The 19,761-nt window shown below is 43.2% G+C and overlaps 1 protein-coding gene across 1 annotated transcript; it reads left to right on the forward strand.

Moving 5' to 3' along the window:
• The first annotated feature begins 9,092 nt into the window (after window positions 1–9,092).
• On the forward strand, window positions 9,093–11,525 carry li-ac-14 (keratin-associated beta-protein 14). Its single transcript, XM_003226324.4, has 2 exons — window positions 9,093–9,167; window positions 10,275–11,525. Exon 2 carries the CDS (start codon window positions 10,298–10,300, stop codon window positions 10,814–10,816), a length of 519 nt encoding a protein of 172 aa, XP_003226372.2. The 5' UTR covers window positions 9,093–9,167; window positions 10,275–10,297; the 3' UTR covers window positions 10,817–11,525.
• Window positions 11,526–19,761: the final 8,236 nt, after the last annotated feature.

Genomic DNA, 19,761 nt, shown 5'->3' on the forward strand with positions numbered 1-19,761 from the left:
TCTTATTTCCTGTTCAACTGGGTTTTTACCACTGTGAAATGGACCAGTGACCACGCCAAGAAATGCTCTGGCAAGGTGTGCAAAGAAACTTTGAAAACTAGAAATTCCCTTGTTATATTTTTAAGCAAGAAGGGCACTGGAAATCAGTGGTGTGTCTTGCTATGTGATCCCACAAGCAACAAACGCGATGCCTTGCTTTCCTTTGTTAATGTACCAGTGACCAACCTGGCCAATGCTCTGGCAAGGTGTGCAAAGAAACTTTGAAAACTAAATTCCCTTGCTATATTTGTAAGTAAGAACTCTGGAAATCAATGGTGTCTCTGGCTATGTGATCCCACAAGCCTCAAAGGCAATGCCTTCTTAATGAAATAGACTACTGATTCAGCAAAGGTATAATGCTATGATCCAGCAAGAACTATTCTTAATGAAATTGAAAGCTAGATATTTTTTTAATAATATGGAAAAAAATAACCCTGGAATTTACAGCGCTAAATAGCTGAGTGCTACCCAAAATTAACACAGTCACAAGAGAAGGAACCAGCAACAAAACCCCAACCCTTTCTCCAAACCCCTCTGTGGGAACAGCCAGACCGGGCCACTTCACCTTCTCTCTCCCTCAAGACACGAGGCTTGCTTGCTCTCCGTTTGCAAAGCCCAGCCCAGAATGGCTCGCCCGGGCTACACAACGGGCTTTTATGGTGATCTTCCACGTGGACGCACAGAACCCTAGCCCCCACCTTTTTTGTCCATCGTGGAAGCTTCTGATTGGCCAGGGAGCAGCAGCCATTTTAGGCTGTGCTAAGCTCCCATTGAGGGTAGGTTGCAGAAACAATTTTTTTTTAAAATATTTTAAAAAATATATTTAAAACATTAAGAGACAATTAGAGAATGAGCCAACGATGGTTCAAATTACATTGCTGGTTGCGCCATGAGACAACGTCTCGGAATGCATCTCAAAAAGCGAGAACAATCTGAAACAAATCCGATATAAGATTCAAAACGATTTTTTGGACATACCTAATGGCCAGCTATACCATTAATGGGACTTAGTCAATATCAAGCTTAGGGTAGAATTAATACATTTTGATATCAATTTAGTTGCCATAGCAAAATGCTATGGAGTCATTGAAGTTGTAGTTTTACATGATCTTTAGTTTTCTCTGCCCAAGAGCACTAATACCTCTCCAAATTACAGCTCCTAGGGTTCCATAGCATTGAGCTATGATGTTGTGCTCAACTGCATTCATTCTATAGCAGTGGTCCCCAACCTTTTTTGACCAAGGACCACTTGACCAGGGACCAGGGATCATAAACAACAAGGTGTTGTTTCATGGCTGGAACCACAGGGTTGTTGTGTGTTTTCCGGGCTGTATAGCCATGTTCCAGAAGCATTCTCTCCTGACGTTTCTCCCACATCTATGGCAGGCATCCTCAGAGGTTGCGAGGTATATACACACAACAACCCATAAACTACAAGAATAGCAAGTTTTTATTATAATCCATAGACCCCACTAATCAAAGCACTACCTATGCCGACAGAATGAAGAAGAACTTTGATATTATTTCTAGCACCCACTATTGTTTGATATTCAAACAAAATATTCTTCCTGAGACCGTGGTGGAGGTCCTTGGGGCTGTGAGGGCAACCACATCAGTTCTGGACCCTTGCCCGTCTTGGCTAATCAAATCGGCCAGGGAGGGGCTGGTTGACTGGTTTGTGTTGATCATTAATGCATCGTTGGAGCAGGGGGTTTTTCCATCTTACCTGAAACAAGCTGTGGTTCGTCCACTCCTTAAAAAGGTTTCCGTTGACTCCACGGTGCTGAACAATTTCAGAACAATCTCCAACCTCCCTTTCTTGGGTAAGGTGCTGGAGCGGGTGGTTGCCTCCCAGCTCCAGGGCTTTCTAGATGACATCAACTACCTAGATCAGTCACAGTCTGGTTTCAGGCCTGGTCACGGCACCGAGACAGCCTTGGTCGCCTTGGTGGATGACCTCTGTAGAGAGCTGGACAGGGGGAGTGTGACCCTGTTGGTTCTCTTGGACAACTCAGCGGCTTTCGATACCATCGATCATGGTATCCTTCTGGGACGACTCTCTGGGATGGGTCTCGGGGGCACGGTTTTGTCGTGGCTCCGGTCCTTCCTGGAGGGTCGATTCCAGATGGTGAAGCTGGGAGACGCCTGATCGGACCCCTGGCCTTTGAGCTGTGGGTTCCCGCAAGGCTCTATTCTGTCTCCCATGCTCTTTAACATCTACATGAAACCGCTGGGAGAGGTCATCCGGAGTTTTGGAGTTGGGTGTCACCTCTATGCAGATGACGCACAACTCTACTACTCCTTTCCACCTAATTCCAAGGAGGCCTCTCGGGTGCTGGACGAGTGCCTGGCCGCTGAGTCCATCTGGATGAGGATGAACAAGCTGAAGATCAATCCCGACAAGACAGAGGTCCTCCTGGTCGATCGTAATCCTGACCGGGGTATAGGGTGGCAACCTGTGCTGGACGGGGTCACACTCCCCCTGAAGCCACAGGTCCGCAGTCTGGGAGTCCTCTTGGATTCATCACTTACGCTCGAGGCTCAGGCGTCAGCGGTGTCTGGGAGGGCTTTCGCACAATTGAGACTCGTGCGCCAACTGCGACCGTACCTCGCGAAGGCTGATCTGGCCGGGGTGGTCCATGCCTTGGTCACCTCCAGACTGGACTACTGTAATGCGCTCTACGTGGGGCTGCCCTTGAAAACGGCTCGGAAGTTCCAACTGGTCCAACGAGCGGCAGCCAGGATGTTAACTGGGGCCCCTTACAGAGAGAGGTCAACCCTCCTGTTCAAGGAGCTCCACTGGCTGCCATTTACTTTCCGAGCCCAATTTAAGGTGCAGGTGCTTACCTACAAAGCCCTGAACGGTTTGGGACCATCCTACCTTCGTGACCGCATCTCCGTCTACGAACCCACGCGTTCACTTCGGTCATCTGGAGAGGCCCTGCTCGTGATCCCGCCTGCGTCGCAAGCTCGGTTGGTGGGGACACGAGACAGGGCCTTCTCTGTGGTGGCCCCCCGACTCTGGAACACCCTCCCCAAGGATCTCAGACAGGCCCCTACATTGGCAGTCTTCAGAAAGAACTTGAAAACCTGGCTGTTCCAATGTGCCTTCCCAGATTAATAGGAAATCTCCAATACCAAGTCCCATAAGCACTTTATTAGAACTAAGATTGTATATCGCACTCTGCACTTGCCCTAGAAGCCTTATATATCACCTGTCACATCAGCACTTTTAATCTTGTACCCATTACTCTGGCCTGGCCCAGTTTTATTGTGTTTTAGCGTATTGTTTATTTCTTGTTGTTTATTGCTTGTTGTTTATACTGTTTTAATTGTTTTTAATTTGCCTTTGTTTTGTATTGTTATATTGTGTGTTGAGGCCTTGGCCTTTGTAAGCCGCATCGAGTCCTTCGGGAGATGCTAGCGGGGTACAAATAAAGTTTAATAATAATAATAATAATAATTCAAACAGTGCTTCTTATAAGTCAGAGCACATTCCAGAGTGACTCTCAGGTATTTTGTTGTGCTGCAATTCTCCAGTGAGATTCCTTCCCAGGTGATCCTCAGAGCTCAAGATGCTTGTCTGTTCTTAAGATGAAAAGCACACGTCTGCATTTTAGATGGATTAGGAATCGGCTGGTTTTCCCTGTAATAGGCAACAAGAGCACCTAGAGCTTCAGAGAGCTTCTGTTCAACCATTTCAAATCTCCCTGCTTGAGCGGTGATGGCAAAATCGTCAACATAGATAAAACTATCACTTCTGGTAGTGACTGGTTATTCGTATAAATGTTGAACATTTATAGGCAGGCCATTCTTCTGTTTTCGCCATCTGTTTCTCTGACCCTGGAATTCAACAAAAAAGCTCCTGTTTTGTAGCAGATTTCCTATGAGGTGGTAATCCTTTGCAATATTATAAATTTTTATCAGGAGAAGGCATTCACAGTATCATAAGTGCTGACGGGTCTATGAAGACAGCTCCTGTAATCTGCTGTCTTTCAAAACCATCTTCTATGTGCTGAGTCAGCTTCAACACTTGTGATGTGCATCTTTTTTAGACCCAATGAACACACGTTCTTGGAATAGTATGAGATGTATTAGTGGTCATTTCCTGATATTTAAAGCTATTTCCAGGACCTAAAACAGCTAAAAAGTGGTGAAAATGCTCCCATGGCACCTAAAGACCATTTTGTATTTTTTTAAAAAGAGACTCCATGGTTTCCTCTGTGGAGTTTCTCCTGTAGATCCATCAAGGCTCTTCTTATGTTCAAAATGAACTTTACCCCCAAGCTGTCCACCATGATGGTTGTTGTCAGATGGATGTCTGAAGCTCTCAAGGAGATGATAAAACCATTCCCAGAAATCTTGAGCCATTAATTGGGAAGACTGTGGAATAGGATATCCCTAAATAAAGTCCATAATGATTTTGATGTGTCTCACTTACCTTTGATGTGTTTGGGCTGGAGGGACGCACCTACCAAAATGTGCTCACCTGAAATATCTGGAGAGTCCTTTGATGCCCTTATAAGCTACCCTACAACACAACACAAGATCCTGCCTGTGCCCTGAGATTACACCAGATTTTTCATCAGATTGGCTTGTTCCCATCAAACTAATCCAAAGAAAACAAGATGATATCCCAGACAAGGGGAACAAAACTTATAATCAAAGGTAAGTACTACTGGAAACACAACATGCCTGCAGAAACCCATGTAACCCATGAATTGTCTGCATTTATTAAAATTTAGAAAAGGGGGAAAGAATCCCAAAGAGAAAAAAAAGAACCCAATTCACACTCCTGCAACATAATTTTCTTAGCTGATCATTCTCCACAAGGATCAAAAATGAAGTCTCTACAACAGTGGTTCCCAACCTTTTTTGACCAGGGATCATTTGACCAGAGATCGTTTTGACCAGGGACCATTTTGACCAGAGGCCACTTTGACCAAGGACCACTTTGACCAGGGACCACTTTGACCAGGGACCACTTGACCAGGGCTCACTTAACCAGGGACCACTTTGATCAGGGACCACTTGACCAGGGACCACTTAACCAAGGACCACTTTGACCAGGGACCACTTGACCAGGGACCACTTTGACCAGGGACCACTTAACCAGGGACCACTTTGACCAGGGACCTCTTGACCAAGGACCATTTTGACCAGGGACCACTTAACCAGGGACCACTTTGACCAGGGACCACTTAACCAAGGACCACTTAACCAGGGACCACTTTGACCAGGGACCACTTAACCAGGGACCACTTTGACCAGGGACCACTTGACCAGGGAACACTTTGAACAGGGAACACTCTCCCACATTAATACGAAAAGGGTTACAAATTCGTTTTTTTGGTCAACTTTACATTGGGTTTGATTATTTGGGTTGTTGATTCAGAAAATTGCATTGAATAGACCTCATCAGCTCTAGTTTCTGATACAGAACATATACCATCCAGTAGCCACCATCTGCTCACCCTTAGAAAACCATATTGAGTAATCTAGAGCTGATGTGATCTATCCAATGCAATTTTCTGAATCAGCACCCCAAATAACCACAGGAACAGGCCTAAAAATGAAGACACCAAGACTACCCCGCTTCCAGGTGCCACATGGAACGTCTCCACTTAGGGGGAGGGAGGAGGGGGAGAAGCAGCAGTCAGGAGGCTTTTTGTTGTGCCTTTCATGGATAGTCCACCTCTACCCTCCCAACATCCCTGTTGGCTTGGCACCATAAGAGGGTTGCATGGGATCAGTTGCTCTCGTTGCAATGGTGTAGTATCTGTGAGGCCACGGACCATATTTTAGTTCTTGGGGACCACTACTCTACGAAAATCAAAAATTGATTCTCTACAGAGTGTCTAACTCCATACATTGGAGCTGACTTAAAGACAACAAGCAACCAAAGTATTCCTCTGATCATAAGTGATCATTTGATGTGGGAAACTTACCTACAGGGCTAAAGTGCATTTTTGCAAATATTTATTACTTCTCTTGTTTAACGAAGCGTTCTGACTTTGTCAACAGTTTTGGAAAGCTTTCATCAGGATCCTCCAGCAGAACGCACAATCAACAGCCGGCGGAAGCAGAAGGCATCAAAGGGCACGAATTATCCCGACCACAAAGTATACAAATGCTGCTGACTTTGCCAGCTACTCATGGAGCATTGTGCTTAGGGATGGCAAAATATTGGCTTTCCCCCACATCAAAATCTTTTAACTCTTATGCTGAAGCCATAATCGCCTATGTAACAGTAGTTTCATTTGGGTTCAAAGAAAGAAGGGATGTCATATTGAATGTTTCCATGTTGAGACAACATCTTATACCATTAGCAGTGAGTATTCATATCACACGATGATGACAATAATAATGACAACGATGATGATCATTATGAAATTTATTTATACCCCACCTTTTCCTTTGAGATTGTGGTGAAAAGCAACATACCTAAAACTTTACACACACACACACACACACATATAGTCTAAAAATCAAATTCCATTAAAAACAGGGAATCTAATGGTTGGTTGCTTATGCTTTACCTACCATATTTTTTTGTTTGTGTTAGGGTCCAAGGGGCTATATCCAGAATAGAACATAGGTAACAAACTGATTATAATCATTACAGGCGCAAGAGTAATGCACAGATGAAGACTGTTTACAACATTACATCAAACATTATTTTCATTAGGCATGTTCGATCGATGGAAAAAATGTTTAAATTCTCGTTTCTAAAGTAGGGGGTGCCGGCACTTCGATATAGAAAGTATTTCCGAATTTTTCACCCAAAAATTTCGGATATTTCTGAAAATTCGTAATGATTCTAAATGTTTCTAAAATGGCAGATGCGCATGCGCAATCGCCAAAAAAAAAAGGAAACCAGGGGGGACTTTTACAGGGTTCCCCCACCCTCATTTCTTGAGCTATGCTCATCAAATTTGGTACAGTGGGAGATCACATTCAACACTCTTTGCTCAACAAATTGCAGAGTGTTTCCTGTCTCCTATGATTTTTGGCGAATTTTCATAACTTTTTATAATACACTATTTTTCAATATTTGAAGAAACCTGTTCCTGGTTTGAAAGTCTTATTTCCTGTTCAATTGGGTTCTTATCACTGTAAAAGTCCCTCTTCTACTTGTGTAGACTTTGGATTAGAAACGCAGCACACGCCAAGCAATGCCTTGACAGGATTGGCAACGTCCTTTGGAAACTATAAATTGCCTTGGACCTTATTGATCGATGGTGCCCCTGGCTGACCTTGTGATGGCAAAAATAAAACTCTGGCCGAGGACTTTGGATTAGAAACGCCCAAGCAGAAGGCAAGCAATGCCTTGGCAGGATTGGCAATGTCCTTTGGAAACTATAAATTGCCTTGGACCCTCTATTGAACCAATGGCCGACCTTGTGATTGCAAAAATAAAACTCAGCCTGAGGGCTTTGGATTACAAACGGAGCATGAGGAAAGCAATGCCTTAGCTGGAGTGCCAACGTCCTTTGGAAACTATAAATTGCCTAATGCCTTGCTATCTTTTCAAGCAAGGACTCTTTGCAAGATCCCACAAGCCCCAAGCCAATGCATTATTACCCAAAACATTTACACATTCTCACTCCCAAGAGAAGGACAAACAGCAACAAAAGCCCAAACCCTTACCAGACCCAAACCCCTCTGTCTCTACAGCCAGAACTTCACCCTCTCTCCCTCAATGCAGGAGGCTTGTTTGCTTTCCGCTTGCTATGCGCAGCGCACCACCCTCTCCACTCGGAAACCCACCTCAGAATGGCTCGCCAGGGCTACGCAGGGGGCTTTTATGGCGATCTTCCACGTGGACGCAGAGGACCCTAGCCCCCACCTTTGCGTCCATCGTGGAAGCATCTGATTGGCCCAGGAGCAGCAGCCATTTTAGGATGCGCTAGCCTCCCATTCAAGGTAGGTTGCAGAAACAAAAATTTTTTTAAAATATATTTTTTAAATATATTTAAAAAAATTGGGGGGAAAAATTTAACGAAACATTAAGACACAATTAGAGAATGGGCCAACGATGGTTCAAATTACATTGCCAGTTGCGCCCAGGGACAACGTCTCAGAACGAAATTCAAAAAGCGAGAACAATCCGATTCAAATCCGAATTAAGACTCAAAACGATTATTTGGACAAGCCTAATTTTCATGCTTGTATACTTTTTCAGTAACAGGTAAATATATTCAGTGACTGAGTTCAACACTTTGAATTCCAGTATTGTCCCACATAGATAAAAAGTCTTAAGAATGCATGGTCAATGAAATAAACAACAGATAATTTAGGCTCACAAATGGAAGGCAGAAGGATCATTATCCACAGTTGAAGTGCTACAGCAGAGCCACAAACTCCTTAGTGGAATTTACAAAAGCTTCAGGAGATTCTACCACAAACGCATGAAAGAACCCTCAGAAGCAACCTGAAGAAGGGATCTTGATCCAGAAACGAGGATTACAAAATACCCGGGAATCCTTGTTGTTCTTCACTCCTTCATGTTTTACATTCCTTTATAGGCATCTCCTGGACATTAACTTGCATGGGACAATGCGGAATTTATCTAAAGTGTGAACCACTATTTACAGAAGAAATTATCAGTTGTTTATAGTTGTAGATAGTGTTTGGATGAAAGACTACCAACAAATAAAAGGTGCCGTAGATTGTATTTTTGAAGAGGGCAATGGCAAACCACCTCTAACAATTTCTTGCTTAGGAGAATCCAGTGAAATTCATAAAATTGTCATGAATTGACAGGCAACTTCGAAGCACATAGACATGGATGTGGTCTTCTTCCCAGATCAATGGATGTAAAACTACAAGTCTGAATAAAAATTCCCTGAGATATAGTGAGACAAGGAAATGATACTGCGTAATTTCTTTGTCCTTCCTTGTAAGGAGCTGATGGAAGCAGCATTCTTGGCTCTGATTGTTTGGGGATTATTAAAGTAATCTTGGAAATGATGAAATCAGCATATTTTGTAGCGTTGTTAATTAAGAGTTGAGCTGGAAATGGGAGTCACTCATCACCAAGAGAGTATAAAAGCCCTCTCCCTTCCACAGTCCTCCATCAGCTTCTTCACTTGCCTTCTCTTGCCTTCTACTCCTCTGAGGAACCGGTAAGCATGGCCTCTTCATTGTATGGAAATCTGTGTCTCTCTAAAAATATGCTTCCATCCAGAGTTTAGAGTATTACTATAATGGCATGCTAGTCTGGGATTTCTGGGAGTTGTAGGCCAAAACACTTGGGACTCACAGGTTGAGAACCACGTCTCTAGAGTATAGCAGCAAGGGTTTAGATCCATGGTCCTCAACCTGTGGGTCCCCAGGTGTTTTGCCTACAACTCCCAGAAATCCCAGGTTGAGAACCACGTCTCTAGAGTATAGCAGCAAGGGTTTAGATCCATGGTCCTCAACCTGTGGGTGCCCAGGTGTTTTGCCTACAACTCCCAGAAATCCCACGTTGAGAACCATTGCTCTAGAGTATAGCAGCAAGGCTTTAGATCCATGGTCCTCAACCTGTGCGTCCCCAGAAGTTTTGGCCTACAACCTCCAGAAATCCCAGGTTGAGAACCACTGCTCTAGAGTATAGCAGCAAGGCTTTAGATCCATGGTCCTCAACCTCTGGGTGCCCAGGTGTTTTGCCTACAACTCCCAGAAATCCCACGTTGAGAACCATTGCTCTAGAGTATAGCAGCAAGGCTTTAGATCCATGGTCCTCAACCTGTGGGTCCCCAGATGTTTTGGCCTACAACTCCCAGAAATCCCAGGTTGAGAACCACTGCTCTAGAGTATAGCAGCAAGGGTTTAGATCCATGGCCCTCAACCTGTGCGTCCCCAGAAGTTTTGGCCTACAACTCCCGGAAACCCCAGCCAGTTTACTAGCTGTTAGGATTTCTGGTAGTTTAAGGCCAAAACATCTGGGGACCCACAGGTTGAGAACAGCTGCTCTAAAATATAGCGGACAGGGTTCAGATATTCCTGCATCTAGGGAAGGACCCATCGATTGGTCTTGACACTCCCTGAAACCCATGGAAATCTCCTCCAAGAAAACCAATTAAGCACTTTACTAAAATAAAATTCTACAACTATTCAAAACTATTCCCGTGTAGAGATTGGGATGAAATGGATGAAGTCTTCTAGGGGAGATCTGTTGTTTCCATTAATGATGGACACTATAAGCCTTCTGTTTAGCATCCCTCACGGTCCCTCTCCTGTTCTTCCAGACTCATCTCTATCACTCAACATCATGGCCAACTGTGGACCTTCCAGCGCTGTCCCATCCTTCGAAGCCACTCCAACCGTTGCCTTTGGATCCGGAGGCTCCAGAAGCTTTGGCAGAGGTTTTGGCATTGGCTCTGGCATCGGCTTGGGCTATGGCATCGGCTCTGGCATCGGCTTGGGCTATGGCATTGGCTCTGGCTATGGCCTTGGGGGCAACATTGAATCTGCAGCCAACTTGGGAATTCTCTCCGGAGTGCAGCCATCCTGCATCAACCAGCTCCCCCCAATAGAAGTCGTGATGAAACCAGCTCCAGTTGTGATCACCGTCCCAGGCGCCATAATCTCTGCCACCCCTGAGCCTGTTGAAGTTGGAGGCTATGCCCCCTGTGCTGTTGGTGGTGTTGGCATCGGTGGAAGTGGATTAGGTAGTGGATTAAGTAGTGGATTAGGTAGTGGATTCTATGGTGGGAATCTCGGTGGGCGCCTTGGGGGCAATTATGGATTCCTGAGAGGAAGAGGCAACACCTGTGGCCCCTGCGTGTAACTTCTCATGGACTTTTGGCCCAGGAAGAAGAACAATGGAACATCTCACAAAGGAACATCTCACAACGGAACACTCTAGCCTGGGTTGTCGAAGGCTTTCATGGCCGGGATCACAGGGTTGTTGTATGTTTTTCCAGGCTGTATGGCCATGTTCTAGAAGTATTCTCTCCTGACATTTTGGCCACATCTATGGCAGGCATCCTCAGAGGTTGTGAGGATGCCTGCCATACCTCTGTTGGTCACAACCTCTGAGGATGCCTGCCATAGATGTGGCCAAAACGTCAGGAGAGAATACTTCTAGAACATGGCCATACAGCCCGGAAAACATACAACTCTAGCCTGGGTTTAGCTGAGCTGAGAACCCCTTTCCTAGATTAAATCTGTGGGAACTTAGCCAGCACTTGATATCACTAGGCCCACCAATCTGTTTCAGATCTCCCTCTATTGCCCCTATTTATGCTCTTCTCTTCATTTCCCTACCACAAATAGAAGAGCAAAGGTTCCTTCAACCCCTTGTGTGAATGTTGTGTTGCATGTGTAAATTGGAGATGATGCACAGTAACTACCTTACTTATTGCCAATGTAATAACTGCAACCACACGAGGAATGAAGAAACTGTGTTCTTTATGATTTGTCAGTCTCTGAACTTTTTCTCTCCCTTTTGGATTTGTCTCCTTCCATTCTACAATAAAACTAACTCTGCATTATAATTTTCTGGTTTTCTGATTCTGTTACAATTTAAGTACACAAGAATTATTGTGTGGAGTGCAACAAAAAAGGACCAGCCCTACAATAAGGCAGGATGGAATTACTTACTTAGGCGATCCCTGGTAGTTCGAGGATGATGATCCAGTTGCGGGGTCTTGGGGTGGGTTCTTAGGTGGCTGAAGAGACCTATTCTTGATCTGCATGTTCTCCCGCAGTGAGGACATCGGTTTCCAGGTGGAAGGCAGTCCCGGTCAGGGTTGGCTTGATGGGCCTTCCTCTTGGCACGTTTCTCCCTTAAGCCCTCCATTCATGCCTCTTCGAACTCCGCAGCACTGCTGGTCACAGCTGACCTCCAATCACAGCGCTCAAGGGCCAAGGCTTCCCAGTTCTCAGTGTCTATGCTACAGTTTTTAAGGTTGGCTTTAAGCCCATCTTCAAATCTCTTTTCCTGCCCACCAACATTATGTTTCCCGTTCTTGAGTTCGGAGTAGAGCAACTGCTTTGGGAGACGGTGATCGGGAATTCGGACAACGTGGCCAGTCCAGTGGAGTTGATGGTGTAGGAGCATCACTTCAATGCTGGTGGTCTTTGCTTCCTCAAGCACGCTGACATTTGTCCGCCTGTCTTCCCAAGAGATTTGCAGGATTTTTCTGAGGCAACGCTGATGGAAATGCTCTAGGATTTGAGTGTGACATCTGTAGACCGTTCACGTTTCGCAGGCATAGAGCAGGGTTGGGAGGACAATGGCTTTGTAAACAAGCACCTTGGTCTCTCTACGGATGTCCCGAACATCAAACACTCTCTGCTTCATTTGGAAAAATGCTGCACTCGCAGAGCTCAGGCAGTGTTGTATTTCAGTGTCAATGTTGACTTTTGTGGAGAGGTGGCTGCCAAGGTAGCGGAAATGGTCAACGTTTTCTACATTAGCTGTATTCCTGGCATTGCAGAGGGATTAGCTGGTGCCTGTTGGAAGAGCACTTTGGTTTTTTTGATGTTCAATGAGAGGCTGAGCTTCTCGTATACTTCTGAAAAGGAGTTTAGAGTGGCTTGTAGGTCTTCTTCTGAATGCGCACAGACTACGTTGTCACCAGGATGGAATAACCATATTCACGCAGCAGATGCTGTTGGGCAAGATGAATTGATTTCCAGGAATATGTTATTTTCTACCAGGGTTCAAAACAATATCAGTGCCACTGTGCTGGTATGGCTGTACCAGAAGCTCCAACTTTATTTTCTTTCTGCTAATGTTTGCAGTCATAGGGCAGGCTGCCTGTCCATCATCATTAAGTTTGGTTCCGCCCCTTGTTCAGGGCTCTGGGAGGGAAGGAGCCATTTTTAAGTCGGTCTCACTTAAGGAAGCTAAGCTATAGGACATAGACCAGCTCATCTCGTAGAAAAGCTTCATATCTCAAGAACATCCAGGGATATAGAACATCCGAGGAATCAGAAACAGAAATTCCAAGGGAAAGGTCCCAAAGGTTCTGGCTAAGAGCTCACAGCCCCTCAGCCTCACAGCTCCTGAGGGAAACACCCTAAAGTTTCCAAAGAAACCTCGGAGAGGGAACAGCACCACAGATCCACGGAACCCCAGCTGAAACATCTGCAAGCCTTGGTTGGTAGGTCCACTTGATACCCAGACGCATTTGGAATCGGTAGTGGGTCCCACATCAGCTAGGCCTATACAATAGACATCCTGGGAGAGGTTATAAGAGGGTTTTCTTCTTATAGAGAAAGCACAGTTATCCAAAGCCAATTGTCTGTCCCCTGGGGACAAGACTGAAAAGGCCAACAGTTTATTAAAGAAACCTTGAAGTGTTATTTGACTCCTTGAAGATTTATTATTTGTTCAATAATAAAGACTTTGTTATCTCATTAAAGACTCAAAGGACTATCCTTTTCAGGAAAATCCTCAAGAACCTCTCTTTGAGGCGCCCTGGCTTCCCGCTGGGCATAAAGTATACGTCCTATACAAAGACAATAGCTACAGGCCCAGCGCGTGACAGAACAGCCACAGATCCGGTCCTGTGCCCTAACCACATATGTTGTCCTTCCAAGTGTCAATCCAGCCAGTCTCTATAAATGGAATCATGAGTGGCTGTCATAATCTTGTCCCCTTCCTTTGGCATCAATATGCCTTAGGTGGCCCATGATCATTTTAAAGCACTAATTTAGAGACCTTTTTAGGAATAGATTAGTAGAAACAGCAACCATTTTTATCATGATTTACCCTCTGGAGTCTGAGGATCATTTTGCGGAGAAGTTTGATTGGAAATATTTGGTAGCTTTAGAGTACACCCAGCTCCCATTAATTTAAAAAAATGTTTCAAAAGTCATTACAAAACTGGAAGGCACTGGTGTTTCATTTCTAAATTATCTTTAGTAAAAATTTCATTACTATAATGAGAGTAAGAAAGTTTTGTTACTTTTTTGTTATAGTAATTGCGCTAGTAGGGAAACTTCAGGGGCTCTTTTCTCCCCCATTTTTACAGCTATTGGGGTGAAACTTGTCACAACCATAGGACACATGTACCACAGTTAGCCCATCAAGTTTCAGAATGTTTCACTTATCCCCGGATATTTGGGGAATTTTCAAAGGCTTTATAAACAACATTTTTGTAAAAAAAAAAAAAAAACCACCTACAAGAGTGATTTCTTTGAATTTGTTCTACAATGACACAAGATAACAGGGAATCATTCCACCCAAATTTCAGAAGTATTCACACATCTACTGATTTTAGGGAATTTATTTGTTGACAAAAAAATTTTTAAAGCCACAATAGCTATCTCATTGAATGTCTCTCATATTAACCAAAAGACGTTCCATTGAGGGATTTAGTCCCAGCCCAGCAAAGAGATTTACTTAATAGAAGTGTGAGTCAGTCCTTCTCTTTGCAAATTCAACCATTCATTGGCTGGCTGGCTGCAATGGAAGGACAGATCTCTCCCCTATTGTCACACTTCAGGTTAGCTTCACCTTGCCAAAGACACCAGGCTGCACACAAGGGGTAGTCTTTTAAAGTTTATTAGAAAATAAGGAGAAGAATAGTTCAGAATAGTTTAGAAGGAGATGGAGACCATACTACAAAGAAAGCTTGTATTAAAACCAGAATTTTTTTATTAGGGTTAACAGACTTTTTCACGGACTCAAACGACGAAAAACTATTTATATACATGATAAGTGCAGCTAGAATCACGATTGCAAAACATTGGAAAACAGCAGAGATACCGTCACCAGAACAATGGACATTGAAATTGATGGATATACAAAATATGGACACATTAATGCAGATAATATAAAAAAAAAAACAGGGACAAAAACGGACTGGAACAAATTAAACAAATACATAAGGGAAAAAAGAAATCTGGAAATATAGAGGGAGATATTGTTTAAGAGTAGACACTCTTGGGTCCTAAGAATATTGTTTCGGGAAGGAATTGAAAAAACGAAGAATTAAACTGCAGAGCAGGGGAACTGGAAGGTAATACAGAGAGGAGGGAGGGTCGAGGGGAATTATGTGGTTTTTTTCTGGTTTTTTCCCCTCTTTTTTTGTTCATATGGTCACATGCGGCTTCTCTTTTTATTGTATCACTAAAATTATAAATAAAAAGTTTTAAAAAAAGAAAGGTAAAAGTTCAGTTCTAAAATATAGTTGCAAAACAAGGCTGTAGTCATCAAATCCATAGAAGCATAGGCATGAAACGAGGTCTTTTCAAAGGAAGCTAAAGTCCCAAAAGCAAGAATACATCCAGGTTACAAGATAATACAGGAACGCAGAATTGATACAGGAAAGCCGACTTGGTTCTTGACTCAAGCTAAGAAGTTGCTTTTGACAAAGTTCTCCCTCTCAGCAAACCCTTTTTAAAAGCATAGCATGAAATCATTCCTTTGCCCTTTGGCCTCTTGTTTGTTTGCTATTCGAAGACTCCTTCGCACCCCCTGAAATTCCAGACAGCACGATCAAGCTCAGCGGCCCTAGTGTCAAGGCCATCAAGGCCGCTGAGCCCATTAGTGTTATCAGAGCTACTTTCTGTTTCCAACATCTGAATTCCATCATTAGAAACAACCCCATTTCTTCCCATGGGAAAAACTCCTTGCCCTTCATTTCCTACAGCAGGCACACTCTGCAGCTGAATCCCATCAGAGTCATCCTGAAACTCATCCCAAACCTGATCCTGACTCTGAATCCCATCATTATGCACTTGCATCCCAGAATCCTCATCAGAATCACACAAAGGCAAAGACTGAGTCACAGCGCCTATCCCGATTGGGATTTTCTGATGCTGATGCATTCTTACCATGACAGGCTCCCGAAGTACCGAAGGTACCAAATGAAACAGAGGAAACAGAAGAAACAAAATCCGAGCACAACCCTACTTGAAAGTTTGCTTGTCCCGTAAATCTTGCCTTATATATTATTGATCAGGGGTCCTCAAACTTTTTAAGTGGAGGGCCGGTTCATGGTCCCTCAGACTGTTGAGGGGCCGAATTATCATTTTTTTAAAAAATTCCTATGCACACTGCACATGTCTTATTTGTAGTGCAAAAAAAAACCCAACAACAATTATTTGTTTGTTTGTTTGTTTATTTACTACATTTATACACCACCCATTCTCATCCCGAAGGGGACTCAGAGCAGTTTACAAGTTGTATGTACATACAATATATTATATTATTAAAATAGCACAATATTAGCATTATATATTACTATATTGTACTATACCACTATACTGTAATATTATTAATAATATTACATTTAATATATAATTAATATTATTATATTGTATTATTATTAGTATTATATTGTATACATTATAATATTATTATCAATATTATATGTATATAGGTACACATATATGATATTATTACCATAGCATAATATTAGTAAATGAAAGAACAATACAATACAATATTTAAAAATAAAAACAATTTTAACCTACATAATCCTACCAGGATTTCAGTGGGAAGTGTGGTCCTGCTTCTGGCCAATGAGATAGTCAAGTTAATTAGGATTGTTGTTGTTGTGTGCCTTCAAGTCATTTCAGACTTTGGGTGAGCCTAAGTCTAAAACTATGGGCGGGGGCCAGGTAAATGACTTTGGAGGGCCGCATCCGGCCTTAGTTTGGGGACCCCTGTTATTGATGATATCAGAAGCCTGCAAAACCTTTCTCTTCCGACAAGCTTTCGATGGGTGAAAAACTCGGGGCTAGGTCTGTTTTTATTGTTGTTTTTATTGTTTTTATTGTTATTTTAAAGCTAATTGTATTGTTTTAATCTATTTCTGCAAACCGCTCTGAGTCAAACTGGGAGTAGCGGTATACAAGTCTAATAAATAAATAAAGTGCAACCCAGCTCAATCATTTACTCAGTTTTTTACCGATCACACAATCACAAAGGGGGAATATGGCTTCTTCAGCTTGCTGTCGCGGCAGCCTCAACACTCCTTTTTAGAAGATCTTACAGCTCCTTGGCAGCGTTTTGTGCTCATGAAGATTTCCAGAGGAATGGAATAGACAATATTTGTTAACAGATTCACCTTTTTTTTTGCACTTCTTTCCAGTGGTAGTGGCTGTTCAAATCTGAGTAGATGAGCAAGTTAACTCTTATTTATTTATTTATTTATTTGCTGCCTTTCTATACTGCTTTTTTCACCCCTGGGGGGGACTCAAACTGAGAAACTACCTCTCCCATTTTGATATATTCTGCACTTTGGCCCAGATCCTTGTTTTAGTCTCCTGTTTTTAATACTTTATGCTGTATGTTGATTACAATGATGGTTTTATTGATATTGATGTTTTACTGTTGGAATAATTGTTTTATTGTTTTATTGTTGTATGTTTCGGGCTCGGTCCCCATGTAAGCCGCTCCGAGTCCCCACTGGGGAGATGGGGCGGGGTATAAAAATTAAGTTATTATTATTATTATTATTATTATTATTATTATTATTATTATTATTATTATTATTATTCACAACATAATAATGGCAAAAAAACCTTGAACCATCGATCCCCTCAATTTTAATAACTACAGACCAGTCTCTAACATTCCTTTATTGAGCGAAGTAATTGAGAAGGAAGTTGCACTCCAACGCCAGGGAGTTTTTGATGAAACTGACTACCATTTCAAACCAGCTTCAAAGCAGGATATGGAGTTGAGAAAGCTATGGTTGTCTGAGTGGATGATCTTTGTCTAACAGGAAGAGTGTGTTTCTGTTGGTACTTCTAGATCTCTCAGTGATTTTTGATGCCATCGACCATAGTATCTTTCTGGAACTCCTAGAAGGGCTGGAAATCGGAGGCACTGTGTTGCAGGAGTTCTGGTTGTTCTTCTCAGACAGGTCCCAGATGGTGGTGCTTGGGGATACCTTGTCCTTAAAAATGAGATGTTATATGGCATCCCACAAGGGGACATTCTATCTCCAATGCTTTTAAACATTTATATGAAACTGCTGTGAGAGTAAGGATAATATCTCTCCTCTAAATGAATGCCTAGAAGAGGTAATGAGCTGGATAAGGATTAAACAATTTGAAACTGAATCCAGACAGGACAGAGGTGCTTGTCATCAAGAGGCCTAACCTTGGAATGGAGGTGTGTCTGTCAATCAGTTCTGGATGGGGTTACCTTCCCCCAGAAATACTGTCTTCATAGCTTGGGAGTACTCCTGGATCAGTCTCTCCAAATGTCAGCCCAGGTAGACATGATGGTCAGGAGGGCTTATACCAGCTGTGTCCCTTCTTAGACTCTGAGGACCTAAAGATGGTGATGCATGCATTGGTAACCTCAAGATTGTAATGTGTTGTACATTGGGTTACCTCTGTACCAATTTTGGAAACTCCAATTAGTTCCAAACATGACAATCAAAGTAATCATAGAATTATAGAGTTGGAAGAGACCTCTTGGGCTATCCAATCCAACCTCATTTTGCTAAGAAGCAGGAAAATTGCATTCAAAGCACAGATGGCCATCCAGTCTCTGCTAAAAAAACCTCAAAAGAAGGAGCCTCCACCACACTCCAGAGAGAGAGTTCCACTACTGAAAGGCTCTCACAGTGAGGAAGTTCTTCCTGATGTTCAGGTGGAATCTCCTTTCCTGTAGTTTGAAGCCATTGTTCCATGTCCTAGTCTCCAGGGCACAGAAAACAATCTTGCTCCCTCCTCCCTATGACTTCCCCTCATGTATTTATACATCATGTCTCCTCTCAACTTTCTCCTCTGAAGGCTAAACATGCACAGCTCTTTAACCCACTCCTTATAGGGCTTGTTCTCCAGACCCTTGATCATTTTAGTCACCTTCCTTTGGACATATTCCAGCTTGTCAACATCTCCCTTTAAGTGCAGTGCCCAGAATTGGACACAGATTTCCAAGAGTGAGTTTATTACATCCTTATTAAAGTCCTTCCATTAGATGTCAATTAGTTTCTGGACAAAGTACAAAGTGTTGGTACAGTCATACATGGTTTGGGTCCAGGTTACTACAGGATCGCCTTCTCCTGCACAATCCATAGCTGTTTAGGACATTGTCTTCTGGGAGGCAGCTACTCTATCCAGCCAGAACTAAATAATAATAATAATAATAACTTTATTTTTATACCCCACCCCATCTCCCCGAAGGGACTCGGGGCGGCTTACATGGGGCCTTGCCCGATAAAACAATCAAATATCAAAACACAGCAATAAAACAGTTATCCAATAAAAACATCAATTACAGTAAAAACAATAGTTAAAATCAACATAAAACATACAATATTAACACTGGAGACTAATTCATAGAACCCAGGCAACGTGCAACATGTGCCGAAATGGGCCGAAATGGGGAAGGTAATTTCACAGTTAAAATGGACAAAGTGCAATATAGCATTGGCAACACCTCAAGAATAGGGCTATTATAAAATGGGCAGATCGATCAGTCCAACACCAGATTAAGTATCAAAGGCCTTTTGAAAGAGCCAGGTTTTTAAGCTCCTACGGAAGGAGAGGAGGGTGGGGGCCTGCCTGATCTCTCTAGGAAGCGAGTTCCAAAGCCGGGGGGCCACGACGGAGAAGGCCCTCTCTCTCGTCCCCACCAACCGCGACTGCGAGGGTGGTGGGAGCGAGAGGAGGGCCTCCCCCGACGAGCGAAGAGAACGTGCGGGTTCGTAGGGGGAGATGCGGTCTCTAAGGTAGGTGGGTCCCAAACCGTTTAGGGCTTTGTAGGTGATAACCTGCACCTTGAATTGGGCCCGGAAAGTAAACGGCAGCCAG

This window comes from Anolis carolinensis, unplaced genomic scaffold (genome assembly GCF_035594765.1).
Source record: "Anolis carolinensis isolate JA03-04 unplaced genomic scaffold, rAnoCar3.1.pri scaffold_14, whole genome shotgun sequence".
Taxonomy (NCBI): domain Eukaryota; kingdom Metazoa; phylum Chordata; class Lepidosauria; order Squamata; family Dactyloidae; genus Anolis; species Anolis carolinensis.